We start from the raw sequence: 20,354 nt of genomic DNA on the forward strand, positions 1-20,354 counted from the left end.
AATGAAGATTAAGAGACAACTATGGTCAAAGATCCAATAATTACGTTTGATATCAACTGAGACTTCTCCTTCCCTCACCAGCATAACCTGGTCAGGTAATCACTCCCAATCTCTAATCCTCTAACTAGTTACATTGTATATTTTCTACTATTATTTAGGCGTTGAAAAGCTTTTGGGAGGATTCTCTCAATCATTCATCATCTTGTAAGCTATTCTATCATATGCCCACATTGTCCTTTTATGATAACGTCCTCCTTCCCAAAATTAAAATTCTTATCAGGATGCATATGAAAGCCAAAGTTGTCAACTAGCTTTTTAATATAAACTAGCCTTAAAAGGGCGAGTATATTTTTTGTTTTAATTTAATTTTTGATATTTTTTTTTTTGATTATATTTTTTTTGGTAATCATATTTTTGTATAAATTTTAATCAAAATAAATTTTATTAAAAAATAGCAATTTAAAAATTGATTCGGTATCGCACGATTAAGGCTGGATTGCGGATTGAACTCGTCCGCTGACCCGCCAACCCGCCAAACCGCGGGTTTTTAATTTTGTTTTGGTTATAAAATATGACCCGCACAACTCGCAAACAAATAATTTTGTACCCGCATCCGTTCCGCTTAATTTTAAGGTTATCCGGGGGTTATATATATTTTTAAATCATTATTTAATTTAATTTTTATAAAAAATATATTTATAATAAAAAATTATAAATGATTTAAATAAGGGCGAGTGTAGTTATAGCTTCCCCGCGAATTTATGTTTAGCAGTTATCATTCTTAACCATTTACTTTATAATATTACTCAAACTCTTTTATCAGTTATATTAATATGCAGATAAGCAGTTATATATAGTTTTTTTAAATTGGACCCAATTATTATCAAGAGGAAATGATCCTATTTTAATGGTATTAATCATAAATACCTCTTTAAAAAAACGTGATAACTGATTTTGGTAGAAAAAAATTATAATATGGTCAGCGTTTTGATATAGTTATAGATGCAGTTAAAGTCAACTTTTTTTAATTGGACTTAACTAATATCAACATGACATGTTCATATTTTAATAATATAAATATGTTACTTTATTTTCAAATAGTAATTTTTAAGAAAAAAATAACAAAGTATTGTTACAATTTTGATTGGTAACAAAATAGTAATTAAATAGATATATTAAATAGATAAAACAATATAAGGTTTTTCATAAAATATATCTTCTAAACTAACGTTATATATTATTAGAAAATTTAATTGTTCTTATTACTCGTATATTTATTTAACTTAGAAAAAGTTCCTTGCAATTAGTAGGCAATTTAAATGGTTGTTAGATCCAGAAAATATATTTTATATGTTCCAGATTATAAGGAAATCTAATGAAAAAAGCAACTTATTTTGTAGTTGTATTATAAACATTCACATCTATATTTAATTTTTGTATACTGCTAACTTGATTAAAGACAAAATATATTGATGCAGTTATGGGGGTGATTATGTGGTGGTTTTTTTTTGTTTTTTGAACACAGATCACGTGGTGGTTATTAGGCGAATTTGACGGTTATAAAGTTCGCTTACAAAAGGTAGTTATATTTGAATGGTATGTATTTTCGTTATATTGATGCAGTTATCATATCAAAAGGTAGTTATGGTTAAAAATAATTGTTGGATTCAACATGATATCAACTGGTCATGCTGGAGAATTAATAGAATAGATTATTGTGATGGGATTTACCGAAAGCTGTGACAATCGACCATAAAAAGACATACTTGTCTTTGTTTTCCCTTGTTTTCTAGTGGTAAAACTATTCATGAGTAACTTAACCAGTATCCAACAAAAATTCAACGAATTGAATACAACTCGATGCAAAACTGAATACATTACAATTTATACATATTAGTATGAATCAAATGTATAACCAGTTGGTATCAATTTAATGACAATCTTTTGGGGTTTGGTGTATATCTACATTAATTTTAAATTCGATTTTTTCTGGGACCTAAATCGTAGGATTTATCAAAAAAAAAAGAATCAAATATTATGTTCTTTTAGTTATCATGTATTGTATGCTCTTTCCATACAAAAACTTATTAAAAAAAAGGAACATACGGAAAAAAAAGAGGTTGAAAAGGACTGGTGGCTGGTGGTGCATCCGCGTCTGCAAGTGTTTTCTCGGGGAGAGAGAGGAGATTTCTCGTCACCTCCTCACTGACGCCTACGCGGAAAAAGCAAACCACTTTCGATTTCTTTAATCTTTTTTTTCTTCTTAATTATATTCTGAAAACCCATTAATAAAAAAAAGAAACTTTTTTCTAAAATTTCCTCTAAAAAATCTTTAACCAAACGAACACGAATCATCAAACTCTGACCAAATCTCCATCTAGTTGTGTCTTTTATTTCTTTTCTTCTCTCCTTCCTTCAGTTCAAAGTGTCAACTTCAGTTCCTCCATACTTCTTCTCCATCTCCATCTCTCTGTCGCTCTCCTAAATTCCCATCTTCTCCGTGCAGATTTAATTTCTTTTTCTTTTTTTCCATTTATTACAGAGACCAAAACGATTTATAGTTTGTGTTCTTGTGAGGTTTGTTCTTTATTCTTCTGTGTCATCATCCTCTACTTAATTGAGAATCTAAAAAAAGCATCTTTCCTCTTTCTTTCTGATCCGATTGTACAGTTATCATATTCCAATTCCAGTTTTTTTACTCAACCCTGTCATGTTTAGTCAATCAAAAACAACTTTGGTAACTCTCTCCTCTATCTAGTTAGGGTTTTTGTGTCAGAAACATATAAATCAGTGGTTCTTGTGTCTGGAGAAAGAAGAATGGGATCTGCAAGTGGGTTTTACTCAAACGAAGGTTTTGAATTGGATCCTAAATGGCTCGTTGATCCTCGTCATCTCTTTGTTGGTCCCAAGATCGGCGAAGGTGCTCATGCCAAAGTTTATGAGGGAAAGTACGCCCTTTGACTTCTAAAACTTTATGATCCACACAGTTAAAAGTGTAAACCTAAAAAAGTACAAAGATTGTCTCTTTTTTTTAATCCCTAATCATTGCTTACAACAGATAACTTTTCTCAGAACTCTGTTTCGGCTTTAGAACTCATTAACTGTTCTGGCTTATCCTTTGCATATCTCGTCTGAGTTTATTGAGTTTAGTTAAAGAGGATCAAATATCTGTTTCTGATTTACAGTTTATGGTTCAATCAGTTATTTATTGGTTTAATTTTTCTACTAGTGCATCTCTATTTCATATGTTTAAAGGTTATATTTGATTGAAAACTGTATCTTGTTTTGTGTTTAGGTATAGGAACCAAACAGTGGCGATTAAGATAATAAAAAGAGGAGAGTCCCCTGAAGAGATTGCCAAAAGAGACAGCCGGTTTGCAAGAGAGATCGCTATGTTGTCTAAAGTCCAGCACAAAAACTTGGTCAAGGTCTCGCCCTTTTCTCTTATTCCTCTCTTCCTTTGTCTCTAAAACGAGTATCATCATCATCATCGATTTTATATTATATATTATATAGTTCATTGGAGCGTGCAAAGAACCAATGATGGTTATAGTCACCGAGCTTCTACTAGGCGGTACGTTGCGTAAATATCTAGTCAGCTTGCGGCCTAAACGTTTGGATATACGTTTGGCTGTAGCGTTTGCGCTTGACATTGCTCGCGCGATGGAATGTTTGCATTCTCATGGAATCATTCACCGCGATCTCAAACCAGGTAATCAAACCGCATCTTTGTAGAATCATATATATATATATATATATGGAAACAAAAACTAATAAATCTAATTGCGTTTGGTTTGCAGAGAATTTGATCTTATCCGAGGATCATAAGACGGTAAAGCTCGCTGATTTCGGTTTAGCTAGAGAAGAATCATTAACAGAAATGATGACCGCAGAGACTGGCACATACCGTTGGATGGCCCCTGAGGTTACTAACTAACTATCTTACTACTGTTTGTGTTTTGTGTCTTAATAATTAGAAACCTCCATTGAATTGAATGTATGGAAACAGCTTTACAGTACGGTTACGTTAAGACATGGAGAGAAGAAACATTATAACCATAAAGTAGATGCTTACAGCTTCGCCATCGTCTTGTGGGAACTCATTCTCAACAAGTTACCCTTCGAAGGCATGTCCAATCTACAAGCAGCCTATGCTGCTGCCTTCAAGGTATAAAATAAAACAGCTTTAGCTTTCAATCAATTTAAACCGATCATATAACCAACCATCTGTTTGGTTCGGTTTGGTTCGGTTTAACAAGGATAAGAACTTGATTCAAGAACCTGAAACTAACTTTTTGTGTCTTTGCTATAGAACCTGAGGCCTAGTGCGGAGGATCTACCAGGGGAACTAGGGTTGATAGTGACATCATGCTGGAAAGAAGATCCTAACGAGCGGCCAAACTTCACTGAGATAATACAAATGCTCCTCCGTTACCTCTCCACTGTCTCTCCTCCGCAGATCGTTCCTCCTCCCGTGAGACGTGTTTTCTCGTCGGAGAACGTGGTTTTCTCACCGGATTCTCCTGGTACTTGTTCGCTGATGAATGTTAGAGACAAAGATGGTTCAGGACAGAACGTTCACGCTGCTGATACGTCAGAGAAGGAAACGAAAGGGAGCTTCTTCTTCTGCTGCTCATAGATGACGATGATGATGGATAGTACTATAAAAAGATAAATCGGGTTGTAATTGTGTAAAGGAAACGAGAGGAAGTTGTATTTGTTATATGGAATGATGAATAGCAATGAACTTTTAGATCACAGTAACGAGAAAAATAAAACTTATCGTTCGTGACTTCTTGTCCCACTCGAAGTGAAAATATTGAACTCTGAACCTGTTTTGCTTGTTAGTGTATGTGTTCGTAAGGAGTCACTAAAAAGTCAAGAAAGTGTCAAAATAAAAAAGCTACGCCGTTGCCGGGGATCGAACCCGGGTCACCCGCGTGACAGGCGGGAATACTTACCACTATACTACAACGACCTTGTTATTAGGATTCGAAACTATAAGTAAACGTATTATAAAAAGTAAAGGTTTAGGTTCGTGTTCCTCTTCTAAAACCCTCGAGGTCGGTCTCCTTCTGAAACTAGCTTCACTGACTAAGGGCCAAAATGTTGACGACGAGGAGTCTGTCGAGACAGTGCTCGAGGACTTGTAAATGGTCTCTCTCGTCTCTCCTTCAATCCGATTCCTCCAGGTAAATCTCAGACTCCTAAAACCCTAATCCTCTTTACAGATTCGTGTGATTGATTGCCACCAAAGTTTTTAGCTTTCATCCCCAAATGATTGACCTTTCGCTATCATTTTTACGTAATCTATAAACCCATTTACGGAGAAATCGTTTTGTTTATTGATTTTTTTGGATTTGGTTTTTTTTGAAGGAATCTTGTTTTGACATCGAGTCCGGTTACAAGCAATGTGATGATGCTTCAGCCTGGTAGCTATAACGAAGTCGATTCATGTTCATTGATGCGTCAAGTCTTCAAGGGATGGTCTCGAGCTATGTCTACGCAGAGAGGGAGGAGCATGAGGAGTAAAGTGGAGAGTAGGATGAGGAAAGAGTCTGGTAAGACGTTGAGAGAGATCAGGAGAGCTAAGAAGTTGAAGAAGAAGCTCATGACTGATGAAGAAAGACTCATCTACAACCTCAAAAGGGTATATATATACATCTTTATTTTTGTTCAAAGTTTGAAACTTTATGTTTGATTTTGCTTACTATGAGAGTAGGTTGAGTTAGAACTTAGTAGTAGTGTGGTTCTTGTAGGCGAAGAAGAAAGTTGCACTTCTATTGCAAAAGCTCAAGAAGTACGATCTCCCCGAGCTGCCATCACCGGTTCATGATCCTGAGCTTTTCACACCGGAACAGACTCAAGCGTTCAAGAAAATCGGTTTCAAGAACAAGAACTACGTCCCTGTTGGTGTTCGTGGAGTCTTTGGAGGAGTGGTTCAGAACATGCATATGCACTGGAAGTTTCATGAGACGGTGCAGGTTTGCTGCGATAACTTTCCAAAGGAAAAGATCAAAGAGATGGCCACCATGATAGCTAGGCTTAGCGGCGGGGTTGTCATTAATATACATAACGTGAAGACTATTATTATGTTCCGTGGTAGAAACTACAGGCAGCCCAAGAACTTGATCCCTGTCAACACCCTCACTAAACGAAAGGTAAAGCTGTATGAATCATTGTATTGTGGCCTTCTCTATTAGTTATTTTGTAGTGGTATGGTATGAACAAGTATCTATGATTTTGCAGGCTTTGTTTAAAGCGAGATTTGAGCAAGCACTTGAATCTCAGAAGCTGAACATCAAGAAAACAGAACAGCAGCTAAGGAGGATGGGTGTTAACCCGGAAGATCCGGTTGCAATGGCTAGCATCCAGAGGGTGGCGTCAACGTTCTTCAATGCTATAGATAAGAAAGAAGGAAGTCCGTATGTCTTTCACGGAGATAAACGATCAGAGCGAGGGACTGGTGTGGTGAATACAGGAGAAACAGAACCGGGTGATGAAGATAGTGACCAGGAGGAGCTAGACAGATTCATAGCTGAGATAGAAGAGGCAGCAGACAAGGAGTGGGAGGAAGAGGAAGCTGCGGAGCAAGAGGAAAGCGGTAGAATAAGGTATTGGAACCGAGAGGAGTTTGCAGGAAGAAGCAGAGGGCCTGAAATGCGTAGTAGCTATGGAGACTCGAGTCATGGCTTTAGAAGAAATGAGAGGGATACACGTAGCCAGAGGAGATCCAACGATAGTGATGATGATGACAGTGATCAGTTGGATTCTGAGGATGATGATGATGAAATCCCAAAGAGATTTGATAGGCCAAGATCAAATACAAGAAGGCAGGGACAGGATTTTGTGAGAAGAAGAAGCCATGATCCTCGACCACGTGTGAAGAGTGATGAAGATGTGCTGAGTGATCTTGATAACACAATGTGGGATTCAGGAGAAGAAGAAGAAGATGCACCACCTGCTAATTATATTTCGAGCAGCGACGAGGAGGACGAAGATGAAAACAGGACAGTATCCGCATCTAAACAGCCAAGATTCAGTAACAACAATAGTTCAAGAGATGGTATCAACAGTTCGAAGACCAAGAGTGGAAAACAAAGGGATGAGGACTGGGATAGTGATTAAAAATGAAGAACACAAGTCCTTGGTTTGTGATGTTAAACTCTGGTCTGAATATTGAGAGCTGATAGGTTATATTGTTAGCTTTGTTTTGTGATAATTCAGTGGATGACAAAGCTGTGGTCACTGCTCTTGAATAATTTCAGGTTCTGCTTTTGCAGTTTGCAAGTTATGATGATCTGTACTTACAGCCAAAGCTCTTGGACTTTCTTATGTTTGTTTTTTTCTTCTTTTGATTGCGTTACGAGGTTGTAAAAGTAGACATTTGAGATTGGCTTTATCACACTATACGTATTCCACAAGGTAACCTCCTCTTCAAAGTCAAAAGGGAATCTGTTCAAAGCAGTTTCATAAATAACAGACACATGGTGGTGGATGACTACAAGATTCTTTCTTAAGATAAAAACATTTTTTTTTTAGTTTTAAACTTGAAAGCAAAGGCTTCCTTTCTGCTTATTTGATTCATTTCTAAGTTGGCATTCAAGTAATCAAACAGCATCTTCTCTGTATTGCTTTACCCTTAAAGAAAGATAAGGCCAGAACAATCCAGAATCTGACGACACAATACACACAGATTAAACTGGAAAAGAACAGAACTTTTTGCAGACAAGACATGGAAGCAAACAAGACCTTGATAGATAGAGATAGATGGAAAATGAATAAGAATGAATAATTACTGATATAACCAGAACAATGAACCGAAGAGAATGATAATATATAAACAAATGGATCCTGAAAACATCTATACTACTAAATCAGCCAACATTTTTTCCCCCAATTGTTGAAAAAACCTGGGAAGTGTTGTGCAGCTCTAACTCAAAGTAAGCTCTCTCTTTTTTTTCACACAAACCCTCTTGTAGTATCAAAAGAAACTGATGAAAAAAATCTTCAGAACTCAACCAACTGAATCCAGCATTTGTGTTATATGCAATCATGACGTTTTTTCTTTCTTTAACTTCTCTTCTTTGGGTCAAAAGACTGTACGCCTTAAGAGTGATCAATAAATGCCCTCCGAAGCTTTGACTAAGACTAAGACAAGAAGAACACTTTTCACCCTGTCTGTCTTTCTCTTACGCAGTTACCAGGTAACAAGTACTTGTACTTCTCAGCGTTATCCAGCAGGTAAGAAGGCAGATGAACAGCCGAATAAGAGCGAGGCACAGGTCCCATTTTCCCAATCATCTCCCTGAAAGTGTACTCCTCAGGCAACATATCAAACAAGTCCGTCCCTTTGCATATAACATCCTGAATCCTAACAGGATTCAGGTAATGAGAGAACCTGACCCGGTCGGAGTGACTGTAAGCCTTCATCTTGAACACGAAATCGCTAACGTAACGGAAACAGAAGCTGCAGTGCCACCCCGAGTCAGACAGCAACACATCCCCCTGTCGAAAATGCGCGTACCGAGTCTTCCCGGGACTGTAACGGTGCACGGAAGCTCTCCAGCTCTTGCTGTCGACGTAGTACTCGAAAGAGTAGAGGTAGTTCTTGAGCTGCAGGTGGAGGACAGGAGGGATGTCATCACACCATCTCAGGAGGTTGATGGTGTGAGCGCTTGGGATCTCATCGACATCAGACATGATCAAAAGATCGTCCTCCTCAATGCCGGCGATTCTAAGAAGCTGGTCCAAGGCCATACGCTGAAAGGCCTCTTCGACGAATGGATTCTCTCCTTTTCTAAACCGTCCTCCTATGTTCCCGTACGTCAGCCTCGGCTCCACGAAGGAGAACTCGTCCTTGTTGTTTTTGAACACGAACGGTTTAGGCAAACCGGTGAAGGTGGAGTTGGACTCGAGGAGGACGAACTGAGTCACGTAAGGGTAGAGCTCTTTCCAGCGGACGGTCAAGAGGTCTTTCTCGTTGCTGAAGAGGACGGCGTCGTAGACGCGGCGCGGGGAGTCTCTGACTCGCCAGCCGTGGAGGCGGCAGAGAGAGGAGATGGTGGCGTTCTCGGTGTGGTAGTGGGGGATGGTGTGGAAAGGTTTTGGTGGGGATTCCCAGAGGGGTCTGAAGAAGTAGGTGAGCTTCTGGCCGTGGAGGTAGATGGCGAAGATGGCGAAGGGGATGAGGATGAAGAGGCAGAGGAGTGTTCTGACGTCGAAGCCTCGGAGGACGCATTTGAGGCGTGAGATTGTTGCTCCTGCTTTTGATCCCTGCTGCGTTACAAAAACACAAAATGAAACGGTTCATACCGTGAAACCAAACATAATACAACAATAGCAGAACAATGAAACTCAAGAAAGATCAATTTTTTTTTTTTTTGAATATCATAAATCAAATATCTTTTCAAGCAACAGAAACAATCTGGGAATTTAAAAATAATTTTCATATATATATATATATATATGAAGAGATTTCATTACATAATCAAAGAATCAAGTTTCAACCTTTCCGAGAAAACTTGAAAAATTAAAAATAAATGAATTTAAAGCCCAGAATAAAAGGGGCTCTCTTTCGCGATTAAATTCTTCCGACATAATTACAAGACCAGAAGAAAGATGTCGGAAACGAATTCTACAGAAGTCGATAGATAAAACATTTTAAGGAAAAAGGGAGTAATTTTCGAGTGTGTAAGGAAAAATAGAAAAACAAACCTGTCCACAAACATCGTCGCAGATATCATCGGTCTTCTTCGAATTGTAATAACCATCGGACATGATTTTGACTGCGGAGAGAACAACAGATAGGGAGAGAGAGGGGATTCGTCTAAATGTTCTTCACGCCGCGAAATCGATTTAATCCCCCAAATTAAATACACACAAAAGAAGAAAAGGAGGAGGAAAATAAATCGACAGGAAAAGGAAAACCTACTTTTATTTTCCAATCTAAAAAAGAAAATAGAAAATAGGAGAGCCTTTTAAGGAGTTGGAATCTCTGTAATCCAAAGAGACAAGAGGCGCAAATTAATGTCACTTTGATTTTCCTTTAAATTTCTCTCCACATGAAAATAAATACTATTATTTAAATAGTTATAGTTTCTTTTAGAAAAAAAAAAAGGATTTGAAGGAAGAAACAGTCCGTTTCAGCGTTTACAGATATTTAAAGTAACGCGTACTCGCGTAGTGAACAAAAAAAAAAGTAACGCGTTAAAAACCGCTGGATTAAGAAAGAATCCTACGGTTTGAAGTTAGTTTGACGCGTGGTGGTTCCAAAACGTGACTCGACGTTTTCTTTTGTGCTTCTGCTGATGTAACTGAATATAACGGCAATTGCCACCGCAATATTAGTGACGGAACAAGCAGTTTCTCTTTTGCAATTTTTACGGTTTATTTAACCACATAACGCACGACACAAATCTCTGTGTTCTTTTCAGACAAGTCACCGCTTTGGTCTTTTAGATGGATTCACTTGTATTGTCAAAACGTGATTTTTATAATGTCTGAGTTTTTGATATATATTCCCTCCTTTTCAAAATATTACATATTAACTTTTTCCGCACAGATTAATAAAATGTATTAAATCTAAGTATTAAATGTATAATTTTTTGTGATTTTATATTTTCTGTGATTTTAAACCAAATTTTCTTCGTTTCTAAATAAGTGTCACTTTAAAGATTTTCACACATATTAAAAAGTGAGAGAAATATATGTAAATTGTTATTAATTACACATATCTAAAAACCAATTGTATTTGAGATAATTAAAATTATATATAGAATCAACACAATTTACAATTAATTTTTAGCTGAAAGTAATTATAATTTGTATTGGAATCATAAATAATATTTTTGTGTAAAAAAAAGTTATAACGACACCTATTATGAAATAGAAAGAGTAATACTTTCTCCGTTTCATTTTAATTGTCGTTCTAGGTTTATGCACACAAATTAATAAAACATACGATTTTGTATATTTCCAAAATAAAAACACAATTACCTATACATCTAACCACATTTCAACCAATAGAAAAATAAAATGAAGAATCTTTTTAATAAATTTTGCATTGAAACTCTAAAATGACAATTATTTTCAACGAAAAATCTTCCATACAACGACAATTAAATCGAAACGGAGGGAGTAATTTAGTAGATGCAATTAATCTTCTTGGAAGTGTATTGAAAATACAAAAATGTATCTTTTTAAAATAAAATATTTTTCTAAAATACGTATCTTTACGAAAAAGAGAGAGTAATGTTTTTAAAATAATAAAAATGATTTCGCTACCTGTTTTACCAATTTCATATGTTTTAGTTATCATACATTCCCAAAAAGTCTAAAACTAAACGTGTTTAAATTAGACTAATGGAAAAAAATGAGTGACTTGTCGAACATTGATTCTATCGTGTACAGGGGCGAAGGTAAGAAGGTGGTAAGGGGGTCAGTTGACCCCACCTTATTTTGAAAAATATATGTATTTTTTTAGATAAATAATATATTGACCCCATGAAAATATTATTTCTGACCCCACAAAAATTCAAAAACACTAAAAACAAAATGGTAAAGTTTAATTACCTAACTAAATGATTAAATGGGTTCATGGAAACCAATTCCCATTAATTAAATTTGAGTTTATAATAAGTTTAAGCCCAATTTAAATATAACAATAATCATTAACTTTTCTCAGTTAATTAAAAATTTATTATTTTATTTTTGTTTTAAAATTTATTATTTTATTTTTGTTTTAGAAAACATAAAGTTCAGAATACAACTTTAAAGATCTGTTTTTATCTTTTCAACTTTGAGATAATTTCCGTATTCTTTTAGATCTTCTATATTTTTTACTTTATGAACTTTAACTTTAAATAAATTTCAAAAATTTAAGATTTATTTTAACTATAGAATTTGAATATTTTTAACTTCAAAATTTATAAAATTTTAAAATCAATTACTTTAATTTATCAAATAAATAATAGATTTTTTTGAAATTTCTTATTTACTAGATGATGATACTGATTACCTTAATTTATTGCATGGTATTGAAAAAATATATTATAACATGATTTTAATATTTAAAAATGAGATAAAACAAAAAAAATTACAATTTTTTTCTACCTTTGTAATTTTGAATGCAAGCTTATAGAATACATAATTCTAATATGCAAATTTACATTTGCAATTTTTTATATTTTATACATGTTTTATATTTTTTTGACTCCGATAAAAAAATGTTCTGGCTCCGCCACTGATCGTGTAAGTAAACTAAAAAGTGTAATATGGTAATTGTTGCATAATCAATAACAAAAATATAATCAATAGATATATTTTCAAAAAAAAATTCCAAACCTCTAACAGAGTTAATACACCGATCATCCTATAGAGTGGACTAATATGTCAGGTGAGCGGACATCAAACGTCCTTTAACCGTGATCATCAGATCCTTACAAGTTGCCCTTGGTATGATCATGGCAAGGATTTGATATTTACAACGAAATGTGTATTCTGTTGTCTGAACTCATGTGTAAACAGATTTATTTAATCAAAATTGTACTTATCAAAAAACAGATAACTTATCTTGCATAAAATTAACAATTGGTTAATTATGTGTATATCGATAGAGGGGTCTTTATACTAAACGGATCTTGTCATTATGTAGACGAGGATACGAATATGAAAAGCCACCAAACTGAACTTCACACATATTTGTGTGGTATCAGTTCTTAATTAAAGTTGAATACGTGCAAACGACATGTGCCATCTTGTCGTCGCTTATGACCTAATGAAGCATAGAATCCATCTAATAATCCAATTACATGTATACACAAACACATGCACACATGTATGTGGATGATGTAACTCTCTATTTTATTATTTTGAAATTGTATATTTTTGGTTCTGATTAATAAATAATAAAGAGTCTCGAAGACGGAAGACGTGCGATGAACATGCCTCACCCCCATAGATGTATACCACTAATATTAATTGGATTTATTTGGAGATTTCACTTTCAAAGCATATTCTTTTATTCCCGTTTCAACACTAGTTGTGATTGCTTTTGTTACCATTGTTTTCTTGACAACGTTTAGCGTCAAAAAAAGAATCAAAGCTTTTGAGATTTCCTATTGCGTGGAAGCTGAATTGGCCTTGCACTTGTGTTTTAACAAGCTAAAGAAGATTCTTCAAAAGTTACACTCAAGACTCTAACATTTGATTTTAAAATAGGTTAAACATTGGAAATTATCAACTTGTAAATATATTTCTTTATCAGAAAACTTGTAGGATGTGTATTCAACTCATAGTTTAAAATAATTTGTATTAAAATGATAAAAGCACTATTATTCAAACATTGATTTTAAAGTTTCATTTAAAATATAGTGTTATTAACTTGACATTTCATAAAATATTTTAAAATTTATTACTATTAAAATATTTTAAGATGAGAATTTTAAAGTTCTTAGTGATTTCAAAGTATTTAGATAACATTTTTTGTTAAAACACACAAATTTCGTTATTTTAATTGAATTTGTTTAACCAAAAACATGCATATTAATTCTCTAGTTCATAACTTCCAAAGATATCATCTTAAAACTTATTAAAATAAAATTATTTCAATCTCTAGATTGAATACTACACACCCGTAAAGTTTATTTTAACTATTTCATATTACATACGTATTCAACTGTTTTTTTTTAAGTCCACACTAAATAGTAAATAAAAACACAACACAGATCAGTTTCTTCTATGTAGAAAGTAGAAACAATTTTTTTGAGTTGACAATCTATTAAAAAAGAAGGGCTGTAATACATCTTTTTTTGAACAACGGGCTGAAATACATTTTTAAGAATAACTACAGTCTACAATCGTCAATCTCTACAAATAAATATATTTATTCTATTAATTCTCTTGTATGACCAATTAATAAAATGATGGATCTAATTTAAAAAAATAACTGCATAAAATATAATATAATTATATCTAGAGTATTGTTAACCGTTCGTAACTTCCTTCGGCATATGAAACGATAATTTGGGCTTCGAATATTGTTAACCGTTCATAATTTCCCTATGTTTCTGTTTTTGTGTTCAAATAAAAAAACAAATAATTTGGACTGAATATTGACAAAAGGACCAAGTTACCATATGATACATGTACATACTTACAAAACTTGTCTATTCTATTAAATTCATATCATACAGAATATGATTATACAAACACACAAACATAAAAATTATGTTTCTTTAAAAAATAAAATTAAAACTAAAACTAAACAACTAAAATTAAAATTAAAAATTTATGATCATGATCCGATATTCTACAGATTTTAGTTTAACGGGTTTTAAATAGATTTCTACATTTGGACCCGTCCTTTTATATTTTTTTATGATGTATAAAAGTAGAATTGGATCAGTGAATCGTTTTTTAGTCATTTATACGAAACTTTCGTTATTGGGTTAGCCATACACTTCACATGTTTCTAGTTTAGTTTTATATTCTTTTAGAAATTTAATGTTTATATTTATATGTTTTAGTCATATTTGTGTTTTTCATTGTATGACATTTCTCTTAAATAATTAATAGGAGGTTTTAATCATTGTATTAAAATAGTTTGACCATACATATATTAATATGTTATGTTTCTATCTTAATAGTATTGACTAGATTCGGATTCGTCTTTAAAAGAGCTGATATATTTTTTTGTTTTACATATTTTAGAAATTTAATTTTTATATTTATGTTTTTAATCATATTTATATTTTTATTTGTATAATATTTCTTTTAAATAATTAATAAGAAGTTTTAATAATTATCATAAAATAATTTGACCACACATATATCAATACGTAATATTCCTGTTTTAGTATATTGATATTATATAATAAAAAAACATAAATAAAAACATAAATATAAACATTAAATTTATAAAAAATGTAAAACAAAAAATATACTCGTCCTTAGAGCATCTCCAACAGCCCTTCATCCCTTCATTTTTTAAAGGCTTTTGCACTCCAACAGTCATTTATCCCTTCATTTTTTAAAGGGGTGAACAGTACACCTCCAAATATGAAGGGGCACTGTACAGGCCTTTAAAACACTGTTTACTTTTCACTTTAGTCCTTCTATTTATATATGTTTAATGATTGTGTACTTATTGTTTCTTATTTGGCATTCTACTATTATAATTATACTGACACTTAAATATTACGATTTTGATCTTATAAAATTATTTTTAAATAATAATAATATATTAATAAATATTATATACTAATATATACTAATATTCAATAAAAACAAAATATAAACATATTATTTCACACTTTATATTTTGGGAAATTTTACACAAATACAAAAATTATATTACAATCATAATAATTTACATCAAATAAAAGTTACATAAACTGAAATATTACACATTAAAATATATCTTACAATACTAATATTCAGATAAATCCATAAGCTGAAAAATTACACATTGAATATATATTACTAATATTAAGGTAAATTTGGTCTTGAACCTCCAAAATCACCAAAGTATTCTCGATATGAATTTTGAGCATTCTCTTCGGTTTGTTGTTGCTGAGTTCTTTTTTGTATGATTCTTTCTTGTTCAGCTCGGATAAACTCGCGAGTGTTAATGTCATCAATGGAGTTTAGATTTTTCAATAGGATTTTATTTTCAACCTCCATTTCTTTCAGAGCTAATTTTTTTGCTTGATTTTGCATATGTAACTGAACCATCTCATAAGTTTTTTTCTCTAGATGATGCACTTTCTTTCAAGAAATCTAGGATTTGTTCATTTGCTGAAACCACATTATCCATAGATGAAGTATTACCTTCAGAAAGTTTTCTTTTAAGTTTTGCTTTCTTCGATCCAATAGGACGTTGTGACGAATTTGAAGAAATTCCAGGAGATTGTGATGCTGGGGAGCCGACAGTATCACTCTCAATATCCGGAATACCGACATTGATATTATCTGAAAACTTTGGAATATCTTTCATTAAAAGCCACTCATGATCAAATTTAAAATCTATTTTTAGTTTTGGGTCTTGCATCAATAATTTTTTTGCCTTTTCCATCTGTAAATATTTTGGGAATTAAAACCTTTTTGATTGAGCATATTTGGGAGCATTACGGAAATAATCGTATTGATTAGTTTTGTATTTTTAATATATATATATATATTGTAATTTGAATTGTTTATGTTTTTTATTATATGTTAATTTTATGTTTTTATGTTTTTATCTTTTATTATAAGTAATTTGATGTTATAATTAAATATTTTTACTAATTATGTCAATAATAAATAATAATATGTGTTTACTGTTAATTTTTAAAATTTTAATGACTATAATGAACTATTACTGAAATTGAGGACTAAAGTGTAAAATATAATCTTTCAAGGAAAAAAAATTGAAGGTCATCATTCGAGAATCACCCATTCAACCCTTTATTTTGAAGGTGGACCCTACAAAAAATGAAGGGGCTTGTTGGAGATGCTTTTAGAAGGGCGGGTCAAAATCTAGTATTGCATATAAAGTTCAAGTACGTCTACTGTCAGGGGATTTTAATATGAGCGATGCAAATATTATAATACAAAACTGATGAATCATATAGATATACAAATTTTAAATTACGTGAACATTTTCGAGGTCCGATCACCATATACATCCGTCCTATCGACTGATAACGAATAAATTTGTCGCATACATATACCAATACGTAACCATAGAGACAGGGCCGGGTCAAACTTAGGACAGACCCTGCATAGAGAGAGAGTTTACGTGCCAAAGGTGACCACAAGTTTCAATTTAGGTTTCTGTTTCTCTACCAAGTCTCTATTAGCAACGACGTGTTAATCTATCGATCATTATCATGTATGCTACTTTGTTTTCTTTATTCAAGTAAGAGAGTGCATAATTTTACTCAATCTTATATTGATTGGTTCAATTCAAATCTTGTTTCCTGACCATCGAATTTTATTGACCATGCTAGCTAGTTGAGTGACGTATATTATCACATTTTAATATGTCAACTCTATAAAGTGGCGCTTAGGTCTGAATATCTACCTGGAATGGGATTTTTTTTTTTTTTGTAACTGAGGCTTTCATTCATTAATAAAACTAAAGCAAATCAAATGTTTACAAGCCATGGCTTAGAGTTACAGGGTTCAGCCCAATCTTAGATAAATACTCATAGTTTAAGAACCTTAGTGAAACCCAAAAAAAGTTAAAGAGCCCAAAGATGGTATTGAAGCCCAGATAGGAGAAGCAAAGAGACAGGAGTTTTCTTGATCGAGAGAGAATCGTCAACATGCAACGATTTGCAGAGAGAACCAGGTTATGGCGATTGAACCCAGCGCTGCATCATCGCCGAGGAAAGGGCCGGATTTGTCTGTCTGAAGCTCTGTACTCTGTTTCGCAGCTGACGATCCAGCACCACAAAAAGAGAGTCCACCGATCGGAAGGAGTTGTTGTGTAATCGCGAGTTCCGTTCGTTCCAAGTCCAGTAGATGGTTGATTTCCAGGCGAGAAGCACCAGAAGAGTGGACGATCTGCGCGATTTAGCTCTAGGCAAGTTTATCATCTGCGTCAGTGTGCCTTCCTAGTCACGAAGGGGAGTTAGGCCGCACCTAACTGCTACAAGGTTCCAGAGATCGAAGCTGAAGCAACATTCATGAAAGAGGTGATTTCTCGATTCCGCGTGTGAGTTGCATAGGAGACAGAGAGGAGAGACTTGTATCCCCCAGGCAATGAGACGATCACGAGTAGGGCTACGGTTTTGGACAACTAGCCAGGCAAGAAAAGAGTGTCTTGGAATCTCGTAAGAGGACCAGACTGAACTCGCCCAACTAACTTCAGCAATTTCACCACATAGGTAAGAGTATACTTCTCCCGTAGCGTACTTGTTGCTTGTCGTTCCTGCCAGCTCCCAAACATAGTAGTCGGGGTCCTGCGATAGTGTGATAGTAGTTAAGTATGTGAGAAGCTGAAGTTGTTGTTCTGTTCTCGCAGGAGGAAGACGCCAGAGACCATCACAGCATAGAGATGCAACCATAGCTCTTGCAGGGATGCCTAGTCGAGATGAGGAGTGCTGAAGAAAGGTTGTAAGATTGCCAAAAGAAGTCCAATTGTCAGTCCAGAACCTTGCCATTCTACCATCTTGGAGTTTCAGCTTGATCATCGAGTACGCCACTGTTTTGAGTTTTAACAGCCTGTTTGCAAGCCATGAGAAAGAGGTACTCGGTTTTGTAGTCCAGTAGTTGTGAATAGAACCTTTTAAAACCATTTCCTTGAACCATGCAACCCAAACTGATCCCTCTCTGAAAAACAGCATCCAGATAAGTTTGAGGCAGTAGGCAGTATTCCAAGTGTTGAGGTCTTTAATCCCTAGTCCACCTTGATTTTTGGTAAGTGTGACCGTGCTCCATGCTACCCTGGCCGAATTATGGCTCTCAATATCCCTTTTCCATAGAAACACACTACATAGGGAGTTAATTCTCTTGATACATGTTTCTGGCAGGATAAAGGTGGAGCACCAGAATGTGGTAATTCCCGAGATTACAGTTTTGATCAAGAGAAGCCTTCCTGAGAAAGAGAGCGACTTAACTGACCAAGAAGAGAGCCTCTTTTTTATCTGATGAAGCAGCGGTTCGCAGTTGGTGAGGTTCAGCTTTTTTGAGTTTAGTGGAACTCCTAGGTAGCGCACTGGTAAGGTCCCACAGCTCATTCCCGTAGAAACTTGGATAGTGTCAATATCTTGTGGGCTTAGACCAGAGGCATAAAAACTCGTCTTTTGGTAACTCACAGCTAGGCCCGACCGCTGCTCAAACTCATGAAGTACCTGCAAGACCATCTGAACAAACTCCAAGGATCCATCAATAAAAATCAACAGGTCGTCAGCGAAAGATAGATGGGTAAGCTTCATTTTTTCGCAGTTCTTATGGTACTTTAACCTTCCCTGTGCTGCCGCCTCATTGAGCATGAATGAAAGACAATTCATGGCAATCACAAACAAGTAAGGGGATAAGGGGTCTCCTTGCCTAAGACTCCTTTTACCTTTAAAGTAACCTGTTACAGTACCATTGTATCCAACCATGTAGCTTGTTTTGCATACGCAAGCTTTGAGCATGGAGAGGAAGTGCTGCGGCAGCCCAAGTCCTTCAAGGCAAGAAAAAAGGAACTCCCAAGATAGCGTATCAAAAGCTTTGGCTATGTCCACCTTTATGGTAATCTTCTTGGACCCTTTGTTCTTGTGGTAACCATGTATTAGTTCGCTCGCCAAAATAGTGTTCTCTGCCAAAAGCCTATCCTTAACAAATGCTGTTTGGCATGGCAAGATAAGATTTTGGAGGATCAGTTTCAGTCTCGCAACAAGCAACCGAGATATAACTTTATAAACCGTGTTAAGGCAGGCTATGGGGCGAAAATCTGTAATCTTTGTGGCTCCTGAGAACTTAGGCACAAGAGTGAGGATAGTCGAATTGGCTGCTACGGGCATGAAAGCAGATGTGAAGAATTGCTGGACACTGACATCAGCTTCTGCTCCGACAGTCTCCCAGGCGCTTTTGAAGAATCCTGAAGTCAACCCATCTGGTCCAGGCGCTTTGTTCGGATTTAATTTGAAGAACAGCTTCTTAATCTCTTCTGAGGAAGGGATCAGAAGCATCGCTTGGGCATGAAGAGGGTCACAGCGGGAGTTTAAGAGATCTGCAAACCAGTCTGCAGGTGAGAATATGCTAGGCGGGGAGTACCATTGAGGCCCAAGTACAAATTTAAAGTGTTCCACCGCTAGCAGATTCATCTCCACGGGGTCAGTTATCAAGATGTTGGAGCCGGATAGGAAGGACCTTATGGCATTGTAACTGGCTCTCACCTGACACATTCTGTGAAAGTAGGTGGTATTGAAATCCCCTTCACGCAGCCAGTTAATCTGTGATTTCTGCCTGAAATAAGCTTCTTCTATCTCTCGCAGGAAAAGCCACTTTTGATGAAGATCTCTCTCTTGTTGGAACAGCTGCGGAGTAGGGGACCGAAGAGCTGTAACCTGCACACGTTGTAACAAGCTGTAAGTCTCACTCACTCTCTCTTGGATGTTTGAATAATTCTCACGATTTAAAAGTTTTAGATCTCTCTTAATGACTTTCAACTTCCAACATAACTGAGTAAGAGTCATGCACAAGTCTCCGGCGCGAATCCAAGCCTCATTTACCACCGAAGAGAAGCCAGGGTTCTTAGTTAAGTAATTGGGGAATTTAAAAGGCTGGGAACCAGTTTGTGGGAAGGTAAAGGCTAGGTCTATAAGGTAGGGGCAGTGATCAGAGAAAAGCTGTGGTAGGAAAGTAGCGTGGGCATGAGG

At 35.0% G+C, this 20,354-nt stretch overlaps 3 protein-coding genes and 1 non-coding gene across 6 annotated transcripts; 2 read left to right on the forward strand and 2 right to left on the reverse strand.

Moving 5' to 3' along the window:
• LOC108848322 (serine/threonine-protein kinase STY13) lies at positions 1 to 4,792 on the forward strand. Of its 2 annotated transcripts, XM_057007900.1 has the most exons (7): positions 1 to 95; positions 1,526 to 1,579; positions 3,296 to 3,428; positions 3,517 to 3,712; positions 3,801 to 3,925; positions 4,010 to 4,168; positions 4,313 to 4,792. In XM_057007900.1, the coding sequence occupies exons 3-7, from the start codon at positions 3,393 to 3,395 to the stop codon at positions 4,637 to 4,639; spliced, it is 843 nt and encodes a 280-aa protein (XP_056863880.1). In that variant the 5' UTR covers positions 1 to 95; positions 1,526 to 1,579; positions 3,296 to 3,392; the 3' UTR covers positions 4,640 to 4,792. The 2 variants fall into 2 exon arrangements, with proteins under 2 accessions (XP_056863880.1, XP_018477153.1); XM_018621651.2 differs by lacking the exons at positions 1 to 95; positions 1,526 to 1,579 and adding an exon at positions 2,202 to 2,948.
• A 114-nt stretch (positions 4,793 to 4,906) lies between these two features.
• TRNAD-GUC (transfer RNA aspartic acid (anticodon GUC)) lies at positions 4,907 to 4,978 on the reverse strand. Its single transcript has one exon. It is a non-coding gene; the product is annotated as a tRNA-Asp (tRNA).
• Positions 4,979 to 5,048: 70 nt separating this feature from the next.
• On the forward strand, positions 5,049 to 7,424 carry LOC108849171 (CRM-domain containing factor CFM9, mitochondrial). Its single transcript, XM_018622687.2, has 4 exons — positions 5,049 to 5,192; positions 5,377 to 5,650; positions 5,760 to 6,161; positions 6,250 to 7,424. The coding sequence occupies exons 1-4, from the start codon at positions 5,107 to 5,109 to the stop codon at positions 7,126 to 7,128; spliced, it is 1,641 nt and encodes a 546-aa protein (XP_018478189.1). The 5' UTR covers positions 5,049 to 5,106; the 3' UTR covers positions 7,129 to 7,424.
• A 343-nt stretch (positions 7,425 to 7,767) lies between these two features.
• LOC108855704 (uncharacterized) lies at positions 7,768 to 10,083 on the reverse strand. Of its 2 annotated transcripts, none has more exons than XM_018629582.2 (2): positions 9,718 to 10,083; positions 7,768 to 9,279 (listed from the first exon to the last, which is right to left on the reverse strand). In XM_018629582.2, the coding sequence occupies exons 1-2, from the start codon at positions 9,778 to 9,780 to the stop codon at positions 8,173 to 8,175; spliced, it is 1,170 nt and encodes a 389-aa protein (XP_018485084.2). In that variant the 5' UTR covers positions 9,781 to 10,083; the 3' UTR covers positions 7,768 to 8,172. The 2 variants fall into 2 exon arrangements, with proteins under 2 accessions (XP_018485084.2, XP_056864631.1); XM_057008651.1 differs by having other exon boundaries at positions 7,768 to 9,276; positions 9,718 to 10,080.
• Positions 10,084 to 20,354: the final 10,271 nt, after the last annotated feature.

Source organism: Raphanus sativus, chromosome 4 (assembly GCF_000801105.2).
Source record: "Raphanus sativus cultivar WK10039 chromosome 4, ASM80110v3, whole genome shotgun sequence".
Classification (NCBI taxonomy): Eukaryota; Viridiplantae; Streptophyta; class Magnoliopsida; order Brassicales; family Brassicaceae; genus Raphanus; species Raphanus sativus.

Excerpts from the sequence above, each read along its gene's own strand:
- LOC108848322 (XM_018621651.2), top strand. The coding sequence starts at position 2,818 with ATGGGATCTGCAAGTGGGTTTTACTCAAACGAAGGTTTTGAATTGGAT. Across the intron at positions 2,949-3,295 it reads GCCAAAGTTTATGAGGGAAA|GTATAGGAACCAAACAGTGG; the intron begins GTACGCCCTTTG and ends TTTTGTGTTTAG. Across the intron at positions 4,169-4,312 it reads CCTATGCTGCTGCCTTCAAG|AACCTGAGGCCTAGTGCGGA; the intron begins GTATAAAATAAA and ends TCTTTGCTATAG.
- LOC108849171 (XM_018622687.2), top strand. The coding sequence starts at position 5,107 with ATGTTGACGACGAGGAGTCTGTCGAGACAGTGCTCGAGGACTTGTAAA. Across the intron at positions 5,193-5,376 it reads CTTCAATCCGATTCCTCCAG|GAATCTTGTTTTGACATCGA; the intron begins GTAAATCTCAGA and ends TTTTTTTTGAAG. Across the intron at positions 6,162-6,249 it reads ACACCCTCACTAAACGAAAG|GCTTTGTTTAAAGCGAGATT; the intron begins GTAAAGCTGTAT and ends ATGATTTTGCAG.
- LOC108855704 (XM_018629582.2), bottom strand. The coding sequence starts at position 9,780 with ATGTCCGATGGTTATTACAATTCGAAGAAGACCGATGATATCTGCGAC. Across the intron at positions 9,280-9,717 it reads GCGACGATGTTTGTGGACAG|CAGGGATCAAAAGCAGGAGC; the intron begins GTTTGTTTTTCT and ends TTTGTAACGCAG.